The 26410-nt window shown below is 42.8% G+C and overlaps 2 protein-coding genes across 5 annotated transcripts in view; one reads left to right on the top strand and one right to left on the bottom strand.

Annotated features, from left to right (window-relative positions):
• The window catches only part of RPP30 (ribonuclease P/MRP subunit p30), a 30667-nt gene extending 26370 nt beyond the window's left edge, over positions 1-4297 (bottom strand). The window contains exons 1-4 of the mRNA XM_061162165.1: positions 4194-4297; positions 2653-2708; positions 2054-2110; positions 538-612 (exon numbers count right to left, since the gene is read on the bottom strand). Of these exons, the coding sequence (XP_061018148.1) occupies positions 538-612; positions 2054-2110; positions 2653-2708; positions 4194-4275 (270 nt within the window). The 5' untranslated portion in view covers positions 4276-4297. The remainder of the gene's footprint in view (positions 1-537; positions 613-2053; positions 2111-2652; positions 2709-4193) is intronic.
• Positions 4298-21795: 17498 nt separating this feature from the next.
• HTR7 (5-hydroxytryptamine receptor 7) overlaps positions 21796-26410 on the top strand; it is an 88422-nt gene continuing 83807 nt past the window's right edge. For all 4 annotated transcript variants that reach the window (XR_009696106.1, XM_061162162.1, XM_061162164.1 and 1 more), the window contains exon 1: positions 21796-22392. Coding sequence is in view for 3 of the 4 variants with exons in the window: in XM_061162162.1 (XP_061018145.1) it covers positions 21848-22392 (545 nt within the window). In the remaining variant the exon portion in view is untranslated. The remainder of the gene's footprint in view (positions 22393-26410) is intronic.

Here is a 26410-nt window from a genome sequence, read left to right as displayed (position 1 = left end):
TTTACATGTATTCCCCATCCCGATCCCCCCTCCCACCTCCCTCTCCACCCGATTCCTCTGGGTCTTCCCAGTGCACCAGGCCCGAGCACTTGTCTCATGCATCCCACCTGGGCTGGTGATCTGTTTCACCATAGACAGTATACATGCTATTCTTTCGAAACATCCCACCCTCACCTTCTGCCACAGAGTTCAAAAGTCTGTTCTGTACTTCTGTGTCCCACTTTTTAAACATTCTTCCCATTTTCCAAAGGATAATGTCTGTATTATTCATAGCAACATCACTAGTATTCTATGTCTGGGTCATGTAAGTTCAATGAAGACCAGTTGCTGGAATACTCTTTAAAAAGTTTAATCCTTATACATGTGTCCTGAATAGAAGAGACTCTATTATACCATGTGAATTCTGAGCCAAGGAGAGCAGTCAAGTGTCATACACTGGGGGTTGGGGAAGATCTAAGAATGAGATGACTTGAAAAGCAAGTGTTCAACATTAATCAATACAACTTACAAGACCAAGAGAGAAGAAAAATAACTTACCAAAACATTACAGTGTGATGGATCCGAAACGATAATTGTTAGTCTAGTTAAAATTTTAATCGGTTTTGATTTTCCCTATAATAAAGAAAGCACAAAATACAGATGACTGATTTTCCTCCTTACCAGTGGAAAGTATTCATTAAAAGGTACTAACAATAAGGAATAGTGAAGATCAGTAAAACCTAGCCCGAACTCTCAAGGAATTTATAATCTATTTGTTTTATTTTGTTGTGCTTCACTGATATTGCTTTTGTTTTTTTTAAAAACTGAAGATTGGTGGCAACCTTGTATTGAGCAAGTCTATTATAATACGTCATTTTCCAACAGCATTTGCTCACTCATGTCTCTGAGTCACATTTTCGTTATTCTCCCAACATTTCACATTTTTTCAAGATTATCATATTTGTTATGGGGATCTGTGATTACTGATTTTGCCTAAGTCCTAATCACTAGACTGCCAGGGAATTCCCTGATCTCTGATGACACTATTGTAATTGTTTTCAGTGTCAAAAACCACACACACATAAGACATTGAACTTAATCAATTGTTGAAATAACAACAAAGGATTAAGAATATTACATAAACTTTTAGTTAATAAAGCAGTGGCAGGGTATGAGAGGACTCACTCCAATTTTGAAAGAAGATTTACTGTGGGTAAAATATTATCAAACAGCATTGCATGCTACAGAGAATGTACTGAAAGGAAGCAAATTCATGCAGCAAATTCATTGTTGTCTTTATTTTAAGAAATTACCACAGCCACCCCAGTTTTCAGCAACCACCACCCTTATCACTCAGCAGCCTTCAGCATCAATGTAAGACCCTCCACTGGTAAAAAGATTATAACTTACTGAAGACTCAGATAATGGTGAGCATTTTTAAGCAGTAACATATTTTAAAATTAAGATAAACATTGTGTTTTTTAGATATAATGCTGCTGCTGCGAAGTTGCTTCAGTCGTGTCCGACTCTGTGTGACCCCAAAGACGGCAGCCCGCCAAGCTCCACCATCTCTGGGATTCCCCAGGCAAGAATACTGGAGTGGGTTGCCATCTCCTTCTCCAATGCATGAAAGTGAAAAGTGAAGGTAAAGTTGCTCAGTCGTGTCCGACTCCCAGCGAACCCATGGACTGCAGCCCACCAGGCTCCTCCATCCATGGGATTTTCCAGGCAAGAGTACTGAAGTGGGGTGCCATTGCCTTCTCCGAGACATAATGCTACTGCACACTTAATGAACAATGTAAGCATAAATTTAACATAAATCAGGAAACCAAAACATTCGTGTGACTTGCTTTAATGTGGTAGTCTGGAACCAGACCCACAGTATCCCTGAGGTATACCTGTAGAGCTAGAGAAAAAGAGATGTACATAATGTTTCATGGAAACAGTAAGTCTTCATGGAAAGGTAAGACTAATAGACAAAGGAAGGGGCAGTGCAGGTTAGAGAACCATATATATGACTGGGAATGTCTGAACTGGATGAGTACGTATTACGTTTCTTAAACAAAGCACTTACCTGCACAATTGGCAAAGTTGTAAAGAGTTCAGAAACAGCTACTGGTTTGTCAATTTCCTACGACAAATAAAGAGTGATTTTTTAAAAAGCTAATTTCTAGCATGCAGAAACACTAAATAAGTTGTGTGTATGTGCATGTGTGTGTTTTCTAACGAAGAAAGTTGAAGCTGAGTAGGAGCTGAGAACATCAATGGAAAGGAAGGATGAACAACAGCTTTTTAGAATGAAACAATCTGTAAGGAACAGTTGTTGGCCTAAGGAGAGATACACATATTTACTAGTATGTTTGGAAGGGAAATCAATCAGTAATGAGTCCATGACAGTAAAACAAAAAGGATTAATTATTGTGATTACAGTTTAAACAACAATGCACACTTTTTAAAAAGTTACTTAATTTAACATCAAATAGACTTTAAGAATCTTTACATCATACCCCAGCACTTCACAAAAAAGTTATCATTTGCACAGGTATGTATCAGCTCAACTATTGACATATAAAATAATGCACAAAGAGTGCTCATCTGTAGCTTCCATATTACCAATACACACAAAATAATTACAACTGCTGGTTATTATTAATGTCAGAAATCCTATTTTACCTGTTTCTTTTCCTTAAATTCAACAACATGATTGATGGCAACCACTGAATAGCCCACTGAAAAGAAAAATTGAACATTTTTGTCAAATACAACGACCTCTTTCCCACATGAGCTCATACCGATTCATGTCAAGACTACAAGGTAGAAGAATGGTCATGAGTATGGACTCTGGAGTCAGATCTGCCTGTTCTCAAACCTAAACATTACGACTTAAAAGTTACTTAAGCTTAAGTTTCAGGTTCTTATCTGCCAAATGGTGATAATATCAGGATTCATCTCATACAACTCTCATGAGAATTAAATGAGATAACACACACTGGATGTTTCAGAACAGTGCCTGGCACAGACACAGGGCTTTGTTTGACTTTGGCGATGTATTATCAGCATGATAACAAAGACCCTTATCTTTGCCTATCTCCTTTCAACCATCATTCTTTTTCGTGCCCCTATGTTCATTTTCATCTCATCAAATTTATACTTTTTTCACTATCAACTTCATTCTTACTTTTGTTGTTGTTTTTCGCTTTTTACCCTTTCTACTTCTTCAGAGACCCTTTTGCTAAGGAGAAACAGGATGACCGTTCATTCACACCAATGTCCACGTTCTCCTTTGAGCTACCCACCAAGAGACTGAGAACTCTCTGAAGCCAGGGCCTGGCTTTATCAGCCTCAACAGAGCACTGCTCTGGACACGTGGACTATCAAAAATATGTTTAAATCACGACTCCAATCTTTAGGCTATTTAAACACCAACGGTGACGACAGGATATTAATATTAAAAGATAACGCATATTAAGGCCAAAATAGTGGTCTCCCCCTCATCAGTTTGCCCAAGGTCCTTTTCTTCCTCTCTCAAATATTTACTGAGCATCCATTACTTAACAGACCCTGAAGAAACCTCTTTTATTTTGAAACCCTTCTATCCCCACTTAGCAGTTGTGATTCACTTCAATAATTAAGATGAGGTCTTACTTCTCACGGCTTTTGTTTCCCCTGGATTCAAACAGGAGTAGCATTCTAGCCATTCTGCTCTCCTCCCACCCTCCTAGTACGTCCTCCGCCCCCACTTACTCTCCGTGTAAATAACATTCCAACACTCGGAACCACATGTCCCCCTCCCCATTCTCGGGGCCCCCACAGTACTCCCCATCTCTGCATCAGTTTCCCGCATTTGACAGTATCAGGACAATGTCAAGAGACGCAGGAAGGGGCGATATGTTTTCATCGGTGTAGGTGTACACTTGGGAGCCCTGTTTTCTGCTATCCATTAGCTGTGGGGCCCATGCAAATCCCCCGCCATGTCTCAGTTTCCTCAATTCGCAAGACAGAAGGAGCTGGACTGGGTAACATCTCCCCAATGCTTTCGAGTTTCCCGCGCCTGGGGTCAAAGCAACACCGCAGGGGCATCAGTTTCCAGGGACACGCCAGAGGCCCCAGGACACCTGAACTAGGCCCGCCGGGTCCTTCCAGAACATGGCTCGACAGCCTAGGGACAGCGAGACAGCGCAGGTACGGCGGCCCGCGAAGCCCGGGCGACTCACGGTGAGCAGCGTTCTCCACGAGCCCGCGCAGCGCCTTCAGGTCGGAACCCGCCCGCAGGTCCAAATCCGCAAACGCCGCCATGCCGAAGTCACGTGAGCGCGGGCGCCGGCGCAGCCTTTGGGTCCCGCCTCCTCGGGCATGCCGGGAATTGCAGTTCACCGGCTCGGTCAGCCCCGCCCTCTCTTGGTCTGTGATTCTCAGGCTCCTTTCTCGCCCTCAAGTACCAGCAGAAGTTAGCATGTGATTAGCAGCCTTGCTTCAGTCCTTCGTCTTCTTCCAAATGAGAATGTTTGGTATCTCCTGGGGTGGGGGTGTCGGGGTTCACATCTCCCACCCTTCATCCTTGGAAATAATGTAGAAAGTGATTCTTTTAAAACGGACATATACACCATTAATTGAGCGCCTACTTGAACCAAAAATCCTTTTGCCAAGGGCTGGAAATGCTTTAAAAGTAGTAGGGAACTTGTTCTTTTTTTTCCCCGTTAAAGGCCATTCTGTTGTTTAAAATGGACTTAACGGGAAATGGGGAAACTGACCTAAAAGCGGATTGCCAGGGGGAAAGGTCTTTTTCCTCTGTCTGAACTGGGCGTTCACAGCGCGCTACTTCCTTACACTCAACATCCTCAGCCACCAGATGGCAGGGTTCTCTCTAGGATGAGAGGTTAGCCCCATCACTGGTTTAGCCAAAAACTGGTTAGACAAGAGAGGGGTGTAATTGAAATAAGAAGAAATGTACAATCAAATCCCACACAATTGATATTTCCACATTTTTGAACTTCGTGTAAGTGAACTCTTCTTGAATATTGATCAATGATCCGAGAACATAAGACTGTGAAACTATAGTTGACATCAGATGACATCATGTGGTTTGATGGCATCACGGACTCCATGGGCATGAATTTGAGCAAACGCTGGAAGACACTGGAGGACAGAGAAGCCTGGCATGCTGTAGTCCATGGGGTCACAAAGAGTTGGACATGGCTTAACAACTCAATAACAGCAGCAATAGTTAACATCAGTGTTTTTTCAAACGAGCTGTGATGAAGGGCCTGGTTACTCCTCCCACCCCCACCCAGTTGTTCTAGGACCCATTCCTGTTTCCTCCTGCATGACCAGTAGATAAATCTGTCCTCAAAAGTTTGATCTAACATCTGAACTGCTCTGTACTCGACTGAATAAGAAGAGTCCAAGGGACTTGGGTATCCGGATAAGGCTTAATGGATGTGAAAATTTCTAATCAGTTCCAATTTCTGTGCTAACTTACCACAGAGAGTACACAGACAATCTCTAGCCTGTAGGCCACATCTTGACTTGTATTCCTCTCGTGATTTTTTCCTTGGGCTCAGAAGGGAATTTCAAGAGGGATCTGCCCCATCTTATTGTTGTTCAGTCACTAAGTCATGTCTGATTCTTTGCTGCACCATGGACTGCAGCACACCAGGATCCCCTGTCCTTCACTGTCTCTTGAAAGTGAAAGTGTAAGTTGCTCAGTCCTGTCTGACTCTTTGCGACCCCATGGACTGTAGCCCTCCAGGCTCCTCTGTCCATGGAATTCTCCCGGCAAGAATACTGGAGTGGGTTGCCATTTCCTTCTCCAGGGGATCTTCCTGATTCAAGGATGGAACCCAAGTCTCCTGCACTGCAGGCAGACTCAAATTCATGTCCGTTGAGTGACTGATGCTATTTAACCATCTCATCCTCTGCTGCCCTCTTCTCCTTTTGCCTTCAATCCTGTCCCTGGAACTGCATGTAGTAGCAAGCAATTCTCCTTTTGGCTAAGTTTAGTGAAGAAATCTTTTGCTTTCCCAACACTTGATATATCCTAAGTAAGAATAAAAATTTACTTCTGCAAAGAGAATGAAGTCATATAAAGCAAACCCTTTGCCTTTTTTTCATCAGAATATTTGGTGTTAATTTTACAGGATCTTCACCAGTTGTTATGAAAACTCAAGTCCGTGAGCCTGCACAGTGAGGCTAAACTATACCAAAATGTTGGAGTTTAGAACAGAGAAGGGTTTATCAAGGGCCACATGGGGAGATGGGTGGCTCATGCTTAAAAACCACCAGCAACCCAAAAGTTTTCAGCAAAGCCCTTTTCTAGGAAAGATGAGGGAGGGGCGTAGTTAGCTGTTGCAAACTTCTTGGGGTCAGATCCTTTGTTCTTGAGGTCAGGTCATGGTGAGGTAATGATGTTCCTGTAAACTTCCACAGAATGAATGTGATTCTCTGTCCTGACATGAAAGGGCAAGGTCCCCACCCACAACTTTCACCCTCTGAGGTTCAGGTTCTGGCTAAGAGGAAGTAGAGCTCAGCTGGAGGCTCCTTCAGAGCCAGGTTCCCACATGCTGCCCAGCTGTCATCATTGAGGGAGCCCGGTGCCCAGGACCCACCTGACCCTCAGGCTTCTCAGGCCACCCAAACGGCAGAGGCCAGGTACCCCAGACTGCATCTTATGCAGACTGCTGCCATTAGGTCACAGAGCTGGGGGTGGGGGAGAGGTTCACCGCCACCTTAAGGCCTGGGTCTGGCCAGTGGGTGGCCTTGGGACAGACTCTGGAACCCTCCAGGACACTGCCCCCTGCCTGTTTCCTGGACCCCTCCAGTTCACCGGGCCTCGGGCCAGTAAGTGAGTTTGAGAGCCCTGGGGAAAAGGCTGTGATCCACTTCTCACCTTTCTCTCTGCCTGACGGCCACCACGTGCCTGGGGCTCACTAACGGTTACTCTGACAGTTGCGTTGCTTGTGGGCGGGGCCCACTGCAGTGCTGACCAACGGCTGAGCAGGACCCCTAATGGTCCTGTGGTAACCTTTCCCGGGTAACAGGGTAGGGGGTTAATGGCGCACAGCACCGGCCCGGGTGCTGAGGGCTGCACTCAGTCATACTCTATCACACTATTGCAATGGAGTGCAGCCAGGTGCAGCCCTTGGCACACCACCATTGCTGTGTGGCATTATCCCTGCACCCTGTTACCAGGGAAAGGTTACCACAGGGCCATCAGGGGTCCTGCTCAGCCATTGGTCAGCACTGCAGTGGGCCCCACCCACAAGCACCAACTCTCAAGGAGTGACCGTTAGTGGGCTCATTCAGCCAACTCCAGTCAGGCAGAGTGGTGGTTGTCAGGTGGAAAATCAGGTAAGAGATGGATTCCTTGCTGTCTCCCCAGGCTCCTCCAGCTCACCTGGTCTCAGGCCAGTGGGTAAGCTGGGGAGCCCAGCAAACAGATTGGGGGTTCTCTCCTGTGGGACTCCAGAACCCTTATCATGGCCACCCACTGGCCTTGGCCCAGGCTGTGAGGCAGCAGTGAACCTCTCCCCCAAGCGCATCTCAGCGACCTGAGATAGTAGTTACTGACCATCTGCCTGGATTGCAGTCTGTGGGACCTTCTCTTCCCTCCCGTTTAGGTGACCTGAGGAACCTGAGGGCCAGTTGGGTCCTGGGCATCTGGCTCCCTCAGCGGTGACAACTGGGCAGGGAGCTGGCTCTGAGGGAGCTGCCAGCTGAGCTCTACCTCCTCTTAACCAGGACCTTGACCTCAGAGGGAAAAAGTTGTGCCTTGAGACCTTGCCCTTTCTTGTCAGAACAGAGAATAACATTCCTTTGGTAGAGATTTATAGAAATAGCATTACCTGGCCATGACATGACCTCAGAAACAAAGGATTTGACCCAAGAAGTTTGCAATGACTAACTAAACATCTCCTTCCCCTTTCCTAGAAAAGGGCTTTGCTGAAAGCTTTCAGGGAATTTGGGGTTTTTAAGGCTTGAGCTGCCCATCTGCTTGCATGGCCCTGTAATAAAATTTCTCTGTTCCAAACTACGACATTTTGGTATTGTTTGGCCTCACTGTTTGTCAGGCACATGAACTTGCATTTTGGTAATACTGTGACCACAAAATCTATATTGGTCAGAAATATGTCCAATGTGTGGTGAAGGTGAATAAGATGACTCATTATTTGATTAGACAACAGAGAGCTTAGACAACAGAGAGCTTCTCTCTTTGAAAGTCATGGTGCTCTTGCTGTGAACTATACCCTTTAGAATTCGTTCTTCATCTTCACTCTGGGCTTAGATAACAAGGAAATAAAAAGGGTGAGAAGGAAAATGAGCAGATGACAGTCATTGATCACTTTACTGAGGGCAAGCCTATTTGCTAAGTAATTACCTACATACCTTATTTAATTTTCAAAACAGCTATGAGTTAAGTCCTGCTTTTTAGTAACATCTACATTTTACATGTGAGTCATCTAAAACTTAGTTAATCATGGTAGACCTACATGTGGATCCAAGCATCTTCATCCTGGGCTTTGGTGTACTGTCTCCTGGGCAAAGCAAACAGAGGGAGAGTTGGAGGATGGGAAGGGAAGGGGGAGAGAAGAAGAGGGAAAGGGAGAGTGGAGGGCTGGAGAGAGAGGAAAGAAGAAGTAGGGAGGGAGAGGGCTGGGGAGGAAGGAGGTGGAAGAAGGGAGGAGGATGGGAAGAATGAAAAGAGAAGATGGCATTGGGAGGGGAGCAGAGAAGAGGGGTCAGAATTTGGCCTAGGGGTGAGGTGGGTTGGTATAGCTACAGCAAAAAGGATAGAAGACCTTGGAAACTTCTGACTGGAAAATAATAGTACTATATAATTACTCTACATATTTCCTATCTACAGTCTGATTTAATCCTCACAACCAGCCAATGAGATATTGTTATTCCTATTATATCAAGGAGTCCTGAACTCAAAAAGGATGACTCTTCAGTTATTTCCTCTTCCTTAGGCAGCTATGAAAGAGAGAACGGGCTTTAGCATCCAAAGCAAATTTCCAGCCCATCTGGGGCTCCCTGCAGACCCCTCTTTCTTGGGCTGGCCCCTCAGTGTCATGCTCTGTTGGTCTTTGCCCTTGTACTCTTCTCACTTGGCTCACCCTTCCCGAGTGAATTCAGAAATACTCCTCCCACCCCTCTGTCCTCTGTCAGCTTAAGGTTAAGGTTGGGCAAGGCAAGAAGACAATACTATAACATGACTTGCACAGGTGTGTCCAGAGCATCTGGTAGAGTCTTTTCTTCCATACTGAGGGGGAGGTTTGAGAGATTTGGAGAGGACATAAAAACAGTTTACTAGAGGAGGTGATGCTTGAATTAAATTTTGGCCCATGAAATTGAGGAACAACAAGACTCAGAGGTCTGAGGTATATCTAGAACTGGCATAAAGTAGGTGGTACTGAGTCAAAAGTTGCAAATCTAATAAAGGAACCCATGGCTTCATGTTTATCTTCATATCCACGTCAACCCAACTGTAGCACTGATGAAAGTGAAAGTCACTCAGTTGTGTCCGACTCTTCGAGATCCCATGGACTATATAGTCCAATGAATTCTCCAGGCCAGACTACTGGAGTGGGTAGCCTTTCCCTTCTCCAGGGGATCTGCCCACCCAGGGATTGAACCCAGGTCTCCTGCACTGCAGGCAGATTCTTTACCAGTTGAGCCACAAGGGAAGCCCAAGAATACTGGAGTGGGTAGCCTATCCTTTCACCAGTGAATCTTTCTGACCCAGGAATCAAACAAGGGTCTCCTGCATTGCAGGTGGATTCTATACCAACTGAGCTATTAGGGAAGCCCTGTAGCACTACTGGATGTATTCAATTACCTAAGCAACAGTTTGGGTAACTGAAGTACTGCTGTATGTATTCAATTATCTAAATACAGAAATTAACTGAAGTATGCAATGGTAGACTGGTAGGGTACACTAGCAACTCAAATAGAAACCCCTCTTTTTCCCAGGGATGGAGTACTTACTGGTGCTCCTGTGTGGAACAGAAAAAGATGCCCTTCCTCCAGGCAGATTCACATTTGCCCCTATTTACCACATGGGTAGTAAGTTTGCTCAGTGAACCACCTGACCAACTTTTCCTAGGGACCCTGGTAAAGCATACTGGGTGTGTGTTCATTCTCTCCAGTCTTGTCCAACTCTTTGTGACCCCTTAGACTGTCCCCCACCAGCCTCTTCTGTCTATGAGATATTCCCAGCAATAATACTGGAGTGGGTTGCCATTCCCTTCTCCTGGAGATCTTCCCAATCCAGGGATTGAACCCATGTCTCCTGTGTCTTCTGCATTGCAGGTGGATTCTTTACCGCTGAGCCACCAGGGAAGCCCTTAGAAGTGTCAGTCCTATCGTTCAATTCAGGTCTTCAACAGACTGGAATGAAGCCTATCTACATTATGGAGGTTAATCTGTTTTACTCAATCTACTGATTCAAGTGCTAATCTCATTCAGAAAAAAACTCAAACACACAGCCAGAATGTTTGACACTGATCTGGGCACCCAGTGGCCCAGTCAAGTTGATAGAATCATTGTAGGAATGATGCCTTGAAATCATCCCATAAGTGAAGAAAAACTGCTCAGGCAACTAATTTTTTTTTTTTTTTAAACTGAAGACTAGTTTGGGAAGAATATTTATTGAAGGCAGAAGAAAGAGCAGGTCCTAAGCAGAAACTAGTATTCACAGACAATACAACTAAAAGTCTATTTTCAGTATGTTGGAAATAAAGCTTAGAATTTTCAGGGTAAATCGCAAGAAAAAGCTAGGTTATTTCTGGCGTATTCTATTACAGCTGATAAGGAAGTAGATATATAAAAGCTATTGGTGTGGTTGGGAATTTTGATATGACCAAATATCTTTTGAAAATGCTGCCCAAACAAGGCGCATCATTAGGAAGTGGCTTATTTTTGTGTATGAAGAGAAATTTTGACCATTTTAAAGTAGATGTGTCAGAATTGGTAACCATGACTACAGATGGGACTCCTGCAGGGGTCAGTGTTAACATCACACTCATGAAATATAAGCAAAATGTGACAAGATTTTGTCAAGGCAGAATTTAGCCAATTTATTGTCCTGTAGATCAGAACCACTTTGCGCTTTAAACTTAAAAACTATACAAGTAATAGCCATGGTAATTAACCATGACCCACACAATCTGTGTTCCAAAAAGCTGCAGCGCATATAGTGGATGCTGAGGAAATTTTGAACTGCTGAAAGAAATTTACTTTACTGATGCCGTCAAGGAAAAAAATCTCCATCTTCATTTACCAGTGGATGCTGGGCCAGATGTGGTTCTTTTGGTCCAGGCTATAACCCCTTTAAATACTCTTTCTCCCTACCTTTTGAAAAAGCATGTAAACTGATTTGTTTATGTATAGCAAAATTTTGTTTTGGGGAAACTCATCTGACAAGGAATAATTAAGCTCATTTTTGGCATAGAAATTGGTTTCCAAATATGAAAATTATGGTCTAATCTCATAGTGCAGTGCTAAATTGTGGAGCTGAAGACATCCAAAAAGGGTGCTCTGACTTAAGCCTTGAAACTTTATGCTAATACTTAATTTGCCCTCTTCAATTAATGTCACTAATGTGATTTTAAATTACAAAAGGAAGTTTTGCTATTTAAACACCTACATAATAGCCTCAATTCTGCATTTCGGCCCAGAAAATATTTACTATCTGATATAAATGATGGAAAATGTTTGCTGAACCCTTCATTATTTTTTTCAAATTATTTTATTCAAATATGGTTGATTTACAACATTGTGTTAATTTCTTTTGTGTAGCAAAGTGATTCAGTTTTACATACACACATTCCTTTTCATATTCTTTTCACAAGATGTTGAATGTAGTTTCCTGTTCTGTACAGGAGGACCTTGTTTTCATCTGATGAACAATTTTTAAATCAATGATCCACAACAGTGTTCATACACTCTATTCTGCCTCCCAGTTAACATTGCCAGGGCGAGGAGGGATTTGAAAATTTGTGTAATTTTTTTGCTTGTCATAGTAATTTGTTGTTGTCAGCTTATCATTGTCGCTATACTTGAGAAGTGAGGTGGTTGACACTAGCTTACAGTAGGAAGGGGTCAGAGATGTTAACTATCCTGCAGTGAATGAGAGCATCATATAATGAACACTTGTCCTTCATCTTGCATGATTTTTGAATATCCTGCCACACGTTCACATGGGGTAAAACTTGCTTATCATTACCTAAGCCTAGACCTAAATCAAATCCCTTATGAATATACAGTGGAAGTGAAAAATAGATTTAAGGGACTAGATCTGATAGACAGAGTGCCTGATGAACTATGAATGGAGGTTTGTGACATTGTACAGGAGACAGGAATCAAGACCATCCCCAAGAAAAAGAAATGCAAAAAAGGAAAATGGCTCTCTGAGGAGGCCTTACAAATAGCTGTGAAAAGAAGAGAACTGAAAAGCAAAGGAGAAAAGGAAAGATATTCCCATTTGAATGCAGAGTTCCAAAGAATAGCAAGGAGAGACAAGAAAGCCTTCCTCAGCAATCAATGCAAAGAAATAGAGGAAAACAATAGAATGGGAAAGACTAGAGATCTCTTCAAGAAAATTAGAGATACCAAGGGAACATTTCATGCAAAGATGGGCACAATAAAGGACAGAAATGGTAGGGACCTAACAGAAGCAGAAGATATTAAGAAGAGGTGGCAAGAATACACAAGAACTGTACAAAAAGGATCTTCATGACCCAGATAATCATGATGGTGTGATCACTCACCTAGAGCCAGACATCCTGGAATGTGAAGTCAAGTGGGCCTTAGAAAGCATCAGTACGAACAAAGCTGGTGGAGATGATGGAATTCCAGTTGAACTATTTCAAATCCCGAAAGATGATGCTGTGAAAGTGCTGCACTCAATATGCCAGCAAATTTGGAAAACTCCACAGTGGCCACAGGACTGGAAAAGGTCAGTTTTCATTCCAATCCCAAAGAAAGGCAATGCCAAAGAATGTTCAAACTACCTACCACACAATTGCACTCATCTCACAAGCTAGTAAAGTAATGCTTAACATTCTCGAAGCCCAGCGTCAGCAATATGTGAAACATCAACTTCCACATGTTTAAGCTGGTTTTAGAAAAGGCAGAGGAACCAGAGATCAAATTGCCAACATCCGCTGGATCATCGAAAAAGCAAGAGAGTTCCAGAAAAACATCTATTTCTGCTTTATTGACTATGTCAAAACCTTTGACTGTGTGGATCACAATAAACTGTGGAAAAGTCTGAAAGTGATGGGAATACCAGACCACCTGACCTGCCTCTTGAGAAATCTATATGCAGGTCAGGAAGCAACAGTTAGAACTGGACATAGAACAACAGACTGGTTCCAAATAGGAAAAGGAGTACATCAAGGCTGTATATTGTCTCCCTGCTTATTTAACTTATATGCAGAGTATATCATGAGAAACGCTGGGCTGGAGGAAGCACAAGCTGGAATCAAGATTGCCGGCAGAAATATCAATAACCTCAGATATGCAGATGACACCACCCTTATGGCAGAAAGTGAAGAACTAAAGAGCCTCTTGATGAAAGTGAAAGAGGAGAGTGAAAAAAGTTGGCTTAAAGCTCAACATTCTGAAAACTAAGATCATGGCATCTCGTCCCATCACTTCATGGCAAATAGATGGGGAAACAGTGGACACAGTGGCTGACTTTATTTTTCTGGGCCCCAAAATCACTGCAGATGGTGATTGCAGCCATGAAATTAAAAGTTGCTTATTCCTTGGAAGGAAAGTTATAACCCACCTAGTTAGCATATTAAAAGCAGAGACTATTTTGCCAACAAAGTTCCATCTAGTCAAGGCTATGGTTTTTCCAGTGGTCATGTATGGATGTGAGAGTTGAACTATAAAGAAGGCTGAGAGCCAAAGAATTGATGCTTTTGAACTGTGGTGTTGGAGAAGACTCTTGAGAGTCCCTTGGACTGCAAGGAGATCCAACCAGTCCGTCCTAAAGGAGATCAGTCCTGGGTGTTCATTGGAAGGACTGATATTGAAGCTGAAACTCCAGTACTTTGGCCACCTGATGTGAAGAGCTGACTCATTTGAAAAGACCCTGGTGCTGGGAAAGATTGAGGGCAGGAGGAGAAGGGGACGACAGAGGATGAGATGGTTGGATGGCATCACCAACCCAATGGACATGGGTTTGGGTGGACTCCGGGAGTTGGTGATGGACAGGGAGGCCTGACATGCTGAGGTTCATGGGGTCGCAGGGTCACAGAGTCAGACACAACTGAGCGACTGAACTTACTGAACTGAAGCCTAGACCCTAAATAGGTTTTACATATAAAAGCACAGCAATTTTTATATGCACAGAATTTTCCAGGAATATGATTATTGTGTAAATGGAGGGAAGAGTGTATTTTGCTTTGCTTGGACCTATAAGGGTTGGTTGGAACTATATATAAGAGAACCAGAAGAGTTGTTCCCCGTTTTAAAAACATATGTCATTGCAGCTATGCTACTTTTATTATTTGAGTTGACAATCTGTATCACTCTGCATTTATAGTAGTTACATTCATGGTGATTCTTTTATGTAAATGTTACCAGACATACCCACATGTACATCCATCCATCATCTTATATACTATCTAATATATGTTACATAGTATATATATATATATATATATAGAGAGAGAGAGAGAGAGAGAGAGAATGTATTTAGCCCTTACTTCAAAATGTTGCATGTAAATTGGGACTGTTGACAATATTCAGTTGATCTCAAATCTACATTTAAACATATTAAAATGAAAACATATTTGTTAGAAGTAGATAAAGGCATCTACTATATTTTTGATCCAGTGGTGACTAAGCATGCACACACTTATACGTCTATTTATTCTCTCCTCTATCACTGAAAATATTTTATTTAAAAGGCAGGTGCTATGAACTGAATGTTGGTGTACCTGCAAATTCGCAGGCTGAAATTCTAACCCCCAATATATATTTACATCACATTTAGAGACAGAACCTTTGGGAGATGGTTAGGTCATGAGAGTGGAGCGCTCATGATGGGATTAGTGCCCTTACAAGCAGAAACATGAGAAAGTTCTTTGCTTCTCTCTGATCTCTGCCATATGAGCACACAGCAACGTTCATACCTTCTTTGCATGACACACGATTCTTTTCTTGGGGGAGGTGGTAGCACCGTTTCTTTTTTCTTCAAACGTTTTACTTTGTGTTGGGGTACAGGAGATGGACAGACAATGTTGTGGTGGTTTCAGGTGAACAATAAAGGGACTCAGCCATGCTTGTACATGTATCCATTCTGCCCCAAACTCCCTTCCCATCCAGGCTGCCGCCTAACATTGATCAGAGTTCCATGTGCTATACAGTAGGTCCTCATTATTTATTTACTTAAAATATAGTAGTGTGTACAGATCCACCCCAAGCTCCCTAACTATCCCATCCTCACTATCCTTTCTCCTGGAAGCCATAAGTTTGTTCTCTAAGTCTGTGAGTCTCTTTCTGTTTTGAAAGTTCAATTGTATCATTTCTTTTTAGATTTCACATATAAGGGATATCATATGACATTTCTCCTTCTCTGTCTGACTTACTTCACTCAGTATGATGCTGCCTAGGTCCATCCATGTTGCTGCAAACGGCATTACTCCATTCTTTCTAATGCCTAAGTAATATTCCATTGTGTGTATGTACTACATCTTCTTTATCCATTCCTCTGCTGATGGACATTTAGGTTGCTCCCACATCTTGGTTATTGTGAACAGTGCTGCAATGAGCACTGGGGTGCATATATCTTTTCAGATCATGTTTTTCTCTGGGACTGTAGGGTCATGTGGTATCTCTTTTTTTAACTTTTTAAGGAACCTCCATACTGTTCTCCATAGTGGCTGTGCCAATTTACATTTGCACCAACAGCGTAGGAAGGTTCCTTTCTTGCCACACCTTCCCCAGCATTGATTGTTTGGACACACGTGATTCTTTATGATTGCCTCCCAGCAAGTCTACCCTTGCTGTTTCCAATGCATTTTACATGACATATTATGGCAAGTCTTCCATATAGTTATGAACACCTGTCAGCATTGCACACCCCCTGTCCTTCAGTCTATTGATGAAACTTCTGCTTGAACTGAAATGTTAGCTCTGTGAATTCTTTGGTCTCCCCAAGAACAGCCAATGCTCCTTCCTCTGGGCTCCATCTTTATTTCATACATAGGAGGCTTTTCATACTGCACTGTATCTAGTCTGTCTCTTTCACCAGGTAGTGAACATCTGCAGAATGGAGAATTTGTCTTAATTATTCACCCTTAGCACTGAAAACAATATATAGTTGGTACATGTTTATTGAATGACTGAAAGAATGCATCAAGGATAATTTTGCCTGGAAATGGGGACATGAACATGATGGAAATTTTCATTTCACATATTATTTTGAAGACTATAGAAGGGTTGCTAAAATTCTACAGGAGATTAGAAAATGTGGTATAAGGTGCATCCTATCAATTTTTAAGAGAAAAACTTTCTTATTTCTTTCTTTCTGATTATCTTTAAATATCACATGTCCCTCTAGCTTCTGCCCAATTCCCTGTTACTCTTTTGAATGAAACTACTCTAAAAGTTGTCTGCCCTCCCAGTCGCTATTTTCTCTCTTCTCATGATCTCTTGAACCCATTCTAGTCCACTTTTATTCCAGCCACTCCATTGGAATAGTTCTTTCCTTACTTGGCATTTGATCCAGTTCATCAATTTATTCTCCTTGACACATCTTCCCCTGACTTGGAGCATCCAATCTCTCCTGGTTCACCTCCTAACTCAAGGGACGCTCCTCAGTTTTTGTTGGTCTTTCATCCTCTCCCTGACCTCAGGATGTTGGAGCATCCATCCTAGGGTAAATTCCCCAGGTTTCTACTCTATCTACTCTTCTTCTTGAGAAATTGTCTCCTGAACTTGTATCTGACTATCTGATATCTCCACTTGGATGTCCAACAGGATCTCCAGCATACTGTGTCCTTTAAAAAACAAACAAACAAACAAACAAAAAACACTCCTAAAACAGTATCTGGAATGCATTAGACAGTCGATAAATGTTGACTCAATCAATGAGTGAATATTCATATTATCTGTTTTTCTTTAAGTTGAGGAACTTAATTTTTCTTTTAATTAATCCTTCAGGTTTGGACCATGGAAGCTGACGCTTTCCACTGAAGTTCTGTGTGGAATTTGTATGAGGAATAGACTCACCACTAGAGGGTGTGCACGTACCACTTATATTTCAAGATGGTCCTGGTAAGAAAAAGTTGAGTAATTAGGAAAATAAATGAGCATTTTTGGATTTATCTGTTCTCTGATTTTCTCTTCATATTTTTTGTTGTTGTTTTTGAGGAAAATTTTTAAAGGTTACATTTTCTTTGTAAAGAGAATGAAAATTTTCTAAACGAAAGGAACCAATGGGGAAAAAAATACATTTTTTTCTAGTCAGAATTAAGTGAAAATGCTAAAAGAAAGTATCACAATGAAAAGACACATACATATGAATCAAAACAAAACTCACCATACACTTAAGCTGAGGAATGATTTTAAATCATGAACGACTCTTGGTTATAGGCATTTTTCTACACTCAATTTATTTGACAACCATTTGTTGAACACCTAGTATGTGGAGGGAATCGGGTGGAGAGGGAGGTGGGAGGGGGGATCGGGATGGGGAATACATGTAAATCCATAGCTGATTCATGTCAATGTATAACAAAAACCACTGCAATATTGTAAAGTACTTAGCTCCAACTAATAAAAATAAATGGGAAAAAAAAAAAAGAAAATATCTTTATCTTTGGGGTGTTGTCACTTAGACAGAAAATCCAGTCACCTAAACATAAAAGCATAATGCAACAGTAAGTGCTATAATAAAGGTGTGAAAAAAAGTGCCATAAGAGCCTTCAGCATCTAGAAAGGATGAGACTAGTCACCGTGAGGGGGCCTGTCACAGAGAAGGGGACATTCTTATGCACCAGACCAACTGCTTTTATACCAACTGGGCCTCCTAATATCTGTGTTGACAGTTGCTGGGATGTATGTTCTTTCTCTGTGACACTGCTCTATACAGCCTGACTGGTCCATAGGGTAGGATTTGATTATTTCTATATACTAATCTTAGCACAATACCCATCTAAGCATTGTTTTCCTAGCCTTTTCTTGTTGAGTAACCCTGCAGGAAGACAGCTGCATCAGGCATTGGAAATTACTGGAGCCTCAGTCACTGTGACGTTAGTATGCTTAACAACTAGTATGTTGCCAATGAATCCTATGGCATAGAAAGCCTTATTTTCACTTGTGTTTCTTAAAGTAAATCTAGACTATCAGAGTATGCTGGTTTATGGGAAAATAAACTCTCCTAAGCTTATGTTCTCCAGATGGATATGTGTGGGTCTGCAGAGATGTGATTAAGCACATGCATTTAGATGAGCCAGATGAGTACCTACAGGAAGAAGAGCTTATAAAAAGATGATAATTCCTATTGTAGGGTGCGGCTGCTCTTCTGTCCTCCCCCAGAGCAGTTTTGAGAGCAGGAGATTGCCAGTTGGAAGCCTCAGAAAGCTGTCGTTTCAGGTGCCCTCATTGACAATTTTAGGAAAATGCTGTTATAGGAGATGAGAGTCTAGACAAGGACTGGTACTTTTTAAAGTTAGCAGATTTATATTTTTTTTAATGAAAGAAATACAAGGGATAAAAACTAAAGACATGATTTGATTTAAATGCCAACACTTCTCTTATTATCTCTACAATAACAGCCAGAGTAGGCTGGCAGGAGGAAGGGAAAGGCAGCAACAACCTGATATGGATTTTCAAACCCCAGGATACCAAGGGCAAAACAACCCATTTAGGTGAATGTTAGGTATTTTAATGAACATTTTGTGAAGCTGTATCTTTAGCATTTTTTGTGAGAAAATTATAGAAAATAATAAATGAGATTTTAGCATTTTTATTAAGATATGACTATTTGTTAGTCAAGGTTAGAGGGAAACTGAAAGAATTCCAGGTTTTTCTGTCTGGATTTTGGAATGATACAAAGATAGATGAAATTTAAACTCAACATAAGCAATGCTGCAGAGGCTGAGATTTTCAATAACTGTGTTTATGCATTGTGACAGCTTATAAATTAAAAACCTAGCAACTCTTAGGAAATACACTCAGCCATCACCAGGGATAATATAACAGAGGTGACTTCTCTATAAAAAGGGGAGTTTGGAACTAATGTTATATTGAAAGTGGAAGAGGAAGTAAAATTTGAAAGTACTATTTTACTGATTATTTGGTGCATTTATATGTCTACAATGAAAAAAAAAGAAACAAAAAACATCAGAAGCTGCTATGAAACCTAAGTGGGTTGGGTAAGGGCTGGCCAGAGTGTAGGTCGCAAATTATACTGACTGTAGATTCAAATATAGAATATTGCTTTTCAGATTCTTTGAATAATTAATGTAGAATATTACTTAAAAGAGCCAAGACAGAAAGTAAGCTGACCCTGATTAGAGTTCTCAAGAAGGAAAAAATAAGAAAAGCCAAAATGAGTTAAAATGAGTTAAAAAGTCAAAGTGAGAAAAGCCCAGAACATAGTGTGAAATTTACTACATTAAGGAATTTTTATGAGGCCTTGAGACAATTCTAAACCACAAAACCAAAAACCTGATCTGTTTCAATGTAGTCACGAATGATCTTGGACAAGTCACTTGTCCCAGCCTCTACTTCCCTCTCTTCATTGAAGAGAATGGTTTTTCAGATGCCTTCCAACTGCAAACTAGTTTTCTTCTGTCTGAAATTACGTTTAATACTAACTTCAGTTCAGTGAGTTCTGTGGCTCAGTCGTGTCCGACTCTTTGCCATCCCATGAATCGCAGCACGCCAGGCCTCCCTGTCCACCACAAACTCCCGGAGTTTACTCAAACTCATGTCCATCGAGTCGGTGATGCCATCCAGCCATCTCATCCTCTGTCGTCCCCTGAGGTAAGGTTGAAGACACTTCCTAACTCATCCTCTTAACTATGAAACAGTGCTGCTCTGTGATCTATATGTTACCTTCCACTCTTCCTCTGAATATACTGATCCGCTTACCCCAGAGGAGAGCCCCTGACCCGTTCACAGTAGTGAAAGAGCTGTCAATATTGGCCCAAGATTTAGGGATTTATTTTTTTTTCCACTTAAAAAAATTTTGCGGGTAATGTTTAGAGGGAAGAATATGAACATAGTAATCAGAATAACCTGGGTTTGAAACCTATTACTAGCTGACTGAAATAGCAACTATGTTTCCTTATCTGAAAAAACAGGACGAATGAAAAACCTTGAAGAATGAAGAGTGTTACCCAACCCAGCACTCTATCAATATGTTGAGGTTTCTGTTCCCTTTCTTCTTATTTATGATACACTAGGGCCTAACCAGAAAACAGATTTGCTTATATTTAAGGGTCTTTAAACTAAAGAAATCACTGCTAGCTTCCGATAAAATATTTGAACAAAATGGAATGAAATAAGTCTCACAAATAAAAAAAACCAGCCACCCTGACAGGGTTTCAATACCAAGGGGATTTTAGGCAATAGGGATTAAATCAACATACATCTCCAGGATTCTTCTGCAGAACATTATAAGCGGTCGTTTCTTACGTGCCAGAGTTCCAGAACACCATGGAGAATTAGCTCTCATTTCAATATATTAGGCTCTGAACATTTCAATATATTAGGCTCTGAAGTCTGAACATAGGCTCTGAAATCTGAATATAGCCAACGTCTATTTCAGAGCGGAAAGGCCGGTTTTTAGACGCCTGGAGGGTTTGTCACAATGGGTTTTTTAAGCTCTCTGAAGGCCCTTCTCCAGAGCCCCTAGCTCCTCCCAGGTGCCAGGACCCTAAGACGTCCCTCGCTGTCCCTTTTCTCCATCTGAGCTCTCACCTCCGCCCCATTCAGCTGCTTCTCTTTTTTCATCTTCGTTTTCTCCCATCAGTGGTCAAAATAAGAATTGGAAATTATCTGTTGCTTGGTATAGTGCTCAGAAAGGGTTTTTTTTTTTTTTTTTTTTTTGGTCTTTTTAAAAATTAAGATAAAAAAAAAAATCCTCCCTGGGTTCTTCATTTTGCAATGAGTCCGGACATCCGCTGGCTCCCTAGTCCTCCCCCACTAAACTATCCTGACCACTGCAAGGGAGTTCGGATCTGTCGGAGGGCGTATGAGCCTCCCGCGGAAAGAAAGATCCCCCGGGCGAGGCGGCTCGGGATCCCGGGAGGCGCTCCTCGCGCCTCCCCTGGCCCAGTGGGTGGGGGGTGGCGCGGGAGAGGCGGCGGCCCCTGCCCAGCCGGGGAAGCCCGTCCGGGATCCCGGGGCGCGCGGTCAGCGGCCGGACGCGGCGGCGGCGACGGGGACGCGGCGTGGCTGCCGCAGGGGAGCGGCGGCGGCGGCGGCGGCGGCGGGCGCGAGGGGCGGGGCGCACTCCGCAACTTCTGCCGCTGCCTCCCGGGCGCTCTCGGCCGAGCGGCGCGGCGGCTGCGGGCTGCGGGCTGCGGGCTGCGGGCTGCGGTGCGGCCAGCCGAGCCCGGCCCGCCGGCTTGCGAACCCGCGCGTCCCGGGCGTCCGTCGGGTGCCGGAGACGCCTCTGGCAAGTAGTCCCCGGGGCGGCCGCGCTCCCGTGTTGTCCGCTGCGGCTGCGGGACCGGGACGTGCGAAGCCGCGAGGCCGAGCCGGGGCGCCCCCCTGCGGTCAGCGCGGGCCTCATGGCTGGGCCGAGCGGAGCGGAACCGGCGAGGTGAAGCCCCCGGGCCGGCAGCCGCAGCGCGTGGCGGGGGCGCCGGCTCCATGGGCAGCGGCGCACAGCGGCACGATGATGGAAGTTAATAGCAGCGGCAGCCCGGACCTCTACGGGCACCTCCGCTCTTTCTTCCTGCCGGAGGTGGGGCGCGGGCTGCCAGACCTGAGCCCCGACGGCGCCGGCCCGGTCGCGGGCTCCTGGGCGCCGCACCTGCTGCACGGGGTCGTGGAGGTGACGGCTAGCCCCGGGCCCACCCGGGACGCGCCGCGGGACAATACCTCCGGCTGCTGGGAGCAGATCAACTACGGCAGAGCCGAGAAAGTTGTGATCGGCTCCATCCTGACGCTCATCACGCTGCTGACGATCGCCGGCAACTGCCTGGTGGTGATTTCGGTGTGCTTCGTCAAGAAGCTCCGCCAGCCCTCCAACTACCTGATCGTGTCCCTGGCGCTGGCCGACCTCTCGGTGGCCGTGGCGGTCATGCCCTTCGTCAGCGTCACCGACCTTATTGGGGGCAAGTGGATCTTTGGCCATTTCTTCTGCAACGTCTTTATCGCCATGGACGTCATGTGCTGCACGGCCTCGATCATGACCCTGTGCGTGATCAGCATCGACAGGTAAGGGCCGGGCAGCCCTGTGACGGGGCCCAGCAAGGGGTGTGCTGGCAGCTTTGCCCCGCTCGCTCGCCTTTCCTGGTCAGGTAAACCAGACTTCACGGCGGGATGAAGGGCTGCGCTTAAACCATCAACCCCCACACATCAACCCTACACCAACCAAACTACTTTAGTTACAGCTTAGCCTGTATATACCTTTAAAAGAAGAGCTCGGAATGCCCTGGTTTATTGTAGTGAGAATTTTAAGACCAAAGTTAGGAGTATTTTAAGCATTAGCAATTCCACCAGGGGGTCCCTTGGCTTGGTTTTCAGAAGGAAGAAATTTGATCCTCTCCGAGCCTAACAAACCCTTGCTGTGAGCCTGAAAGAATCAATTCTTTAAGAAACCAGCAGGAGAAAAGCCACCTTGCTTCCCAGATTGTAGACGCTACTTTCCAGGCCAATAAAAAGACCTAGGGTGGTCCCAGGATTGGGGGGGTCTACATGTCTTAACATTGCTGATTCTGAATCACTTTCTTTTGGAAGTCTGGTTTTAGTGTCTGGCAACTCTGTCTGTATCTACAGGCTTATTGGAGCTGTACTCCCTGTCTGAATGGTTGATTCTAGCATTTCATCATATCCCTTGGGAATCTTCTCTTGAGAACTCCCCCACTGGAGTAATTGAAACAGAGACTGACCATCTGTCAGCGATGCTGAGGAAAAAAATTCCTGTCTTGGGTGTCAGATTGGAATAGGGGACCTGCAAGTTTTCTTCAGACTCTAGCATTATAAGATTCTGCACTGGAGCTAGCCTTCAGTGCTAGAGATATTGTGCAATTGACAATTTGGAGTGTGGTTCTAATGCTGTTTGGAGACAAAACAACTCTTTGCTTCTCTTGAAACTGAAATGTTAAATCTTAATATTCACAGTTAGAATTTTGTTAGTGTTTTAAAATCGGCACAGGACTGGTATCCTGTTGTGTTTAATGATACAGAGAAACAGTTGCTTATTTTCTTAGTGGACCTACAGAACCTTTAAATGTGTAGACCTTCCAGCAAAGGAGAAATAATTGGTGCCTCCACACTTAAAAAAATGTCTCAAAGGATAGTCTAGCACAAAACTGAGATTTTCCTTCCTTTCCTCCCTGTAAACACTGCTGTTTTCTCTGTGTGTGTTTTGTATATATTTAATATGTTCTTCTGTTTTACTCCTTCACCAGGGTTTATAGTTACTGAAGGAAGGGGATATTTTCAGGGAAAAAAGTACATTGTATTTACATTAAGTTAAAGATATAGATTATTTTAAAAAATCGATCCTGCTATTTTGTGTATTATATTAGGAGCTTCTGATAGCAAACAAGGAATTATTTTTAAGAGTAGAACATGAACTGCATACACGAGAATATTAGCTCCAAACTTGACAGTTGAAGTTCTGAATTACTGTAGTTAAGCATGACCGCAAATACGCATTTGTAGTCTGACTGTAGCAACAGGAACTAGGAGAGTGCACTCAATATACGTAGTAAGTATATGCTTGAATTATAACTGTAAAAATCTGACTGTTCATCCAGCCAAAACAGTGCTTCTTGCATGAATGGAGCCCTTTTCAATGGAGCTTAGTGTAATAAAAATAATTTCTACTGCAAGTGATGCATTTATAATCTTTTTTTTTCAATTTCACAATTGATAAATGATAAACAAACAGCACAGTGTGCTTATTGTTTGCTGGGCTCACCCTGAGATTCCTGTACACAAGCTGAAGGCTTTCTTTACTCATGATGCACATGTGACTTAGCAGCAGCACGAACGTCTCCAATACAGAGATCAGGTTAATCCTTCTTGGCAAGAGCTTCTAATTTCTTTTTCAGCTATATCCTTATGATTGTCACAAATTGTGTTACCATAGGGATGCAGAGTTTGTCTCTCAGGTTTTTTTTTTTTTTTTAATGAAAATTGCCCCATTGGTGAATTCTGCTGAACAGTTATTTTAGAGGATGAACATGTCAGTTTTTGATAAAATGAAGACTTTGTAACATTGGAAGACACAGATTGTTTTTCTTCCAAGAACACACAGAACTAAAACTGAGGAAAAGGAAAATGCATTTGATAGCGATTGATTGATAAGGTACATCATTTCTATTTTTTCTTGATTTCCATTGTAGAATATGGCCAACAATGTAAAAAGGTGCTAAGAACATATGAAAAGATTTAATCTTCATTCTTTCATGTACCTATTATTTGTTACACTGTGCTTCATGAAGCATAAGCAAAGATGAATAATAATATTCCCATTTTTGTTTTGGATACCTGTTGGACATTTAACCTTGCAAAATAGAACCTTAGATTTTTTCTTAACCTTTCCCCACCATGTTGGGATGCTTTCCCAGCCTTTTCCCATGGAATTTCATGCCCCTTTTCATAAGCTTCAACACTCCAATCTTCACCCTTTATAGATAATGACCCATGATCATTGAAGAAGTAGCAGGCATTGAATGGAAACTCCTTTGTCTTTCTATCACCAAACAATTTTTCCTGCATTTATACCTTTACTTCCTTCTAGTTAAAAGCAAGAAGGCATTGTGTCCCAGCAGAGATCAGACTATCCCACCCCTCTCACCTTCTAGAGGACTCAACCCTTAAACCCTCATCTCTTCTTTGTCTTCTGTGTTGCCTCTCAATAGGGTCAAGCTTCCTCTTCCATTTTTTTTTTTTACAATATTGTAGTGGTTTTTGCCATACAGTGACATGAATCAGCCATGGATTTACATGTGTTCCTCATCCTGAACGCCCCTCCCACCTCCCTCTCCACCCAATTCCTCTGGGTCATCCCAGTGCACCAGCCCCGAGCACTTGTCTCATGCATCCAACCTGCACTGGTGATCTGTTTCACACTTAATAATATACATGTTTCAATGCTGTTCTCTCAGATCATCCCACCCTCGCCTTCTCCCATAGAGTCCAAAAGTCTGTTCTATACATCTGTGTCTCTTTTTCTGTCTTGCATATAGGGTTATCGTTACCATCTTTCTAAATTCCATATATATGCGTTAGTATAATGTATTGGTCTTTGTCTTTCTGGCTTACTTCACTCTGTATAATGGGCTCCCGTTTTATCCATTTCATTAGAACTGATTCAAATGTATTCTTTTTAATGGCTGAGTAATATTCTATTGTGTATATGTACCATAGCTTATCATTTGTCTGCTGATGGGCATCTAGGTTGCTTCCATGTCCTGGCTATTATAAATAGTGCTACGATGAACATTGGGGTACACGTGTCTCTTTCAGTTCTGGTTTCCTCGGTGTGTATGCCCAGGAGTGGGATTGCTGGGTCATATGGCAGTTCTATTTCCAGTTTTTAAAGGAATCTCCACACTGTTCTCCATAGTACTATACTAGTTTGCATTCCCACCAACAGTGTAAGAGGGTTCCCTTTTCTCCACACCCTCTCCAGCATTTATTGCTTGTAGACTTTTGGATAGCAGCCATTCTGACTGGCATGTAATGGTACCTCATTGTGGTTTTGATTTGCATTTCTCTGATAATGAGTGATGTTGAGCATCTTTTCATGTGTTTGTTAGCCATCTGTATGTCTTCTTTGGAGAAATGTCTGTTTAGTTCTTTGGCCCATTTTTTGATTGGGTCATTTATTTTTCTGGAATTGAGCTACAGGAGTTGCTTGTATATTTTTTTTAATCCTTTGTTTCTTCGTTTGCTATTATTTCCTCCCAATCTGATGGCTGTCTTTTTCACCTTGCTTATAGTTTCCTTTGTTGTGCAAAAGCTTTTAAGTTTCGTTAGGTCTCATTTGTTTATTTTTGCTTTTATTTCCAATATTCTGGGAGGTGGGTCATAGAGGATCTTGCTGTGATTTATGTCAGAGAGTGTTTTGCCTATGTTCTCCTCTAGGAGTTTTATAGTTTCTGGTCTTACATTTAGATCTTTAATCCATTTTGAGTTTATTTTTGTGTATGGTGTTAGAAAGTGTTCTAGTTTCATTCTTTTACAAGTGTTTGACCAGTTTTCCCAGCACCACTTGTTA

Source organism: Dama dama, chromosome 15 (genome assembly GCF_033118175.1).
Source record: "Dama dama isolate Ldn47 chromosome 15, ASM3311817v1, whole genome shotgun sequence".
NCBI lineage: Eukaryota > Metazoa > Chordata > Mammalia > Artiodactyla > Cervidae > Dama > Dama dama.
This window is presented reverse-complemented; position numbering and strand designations above follow the sequence as displayed.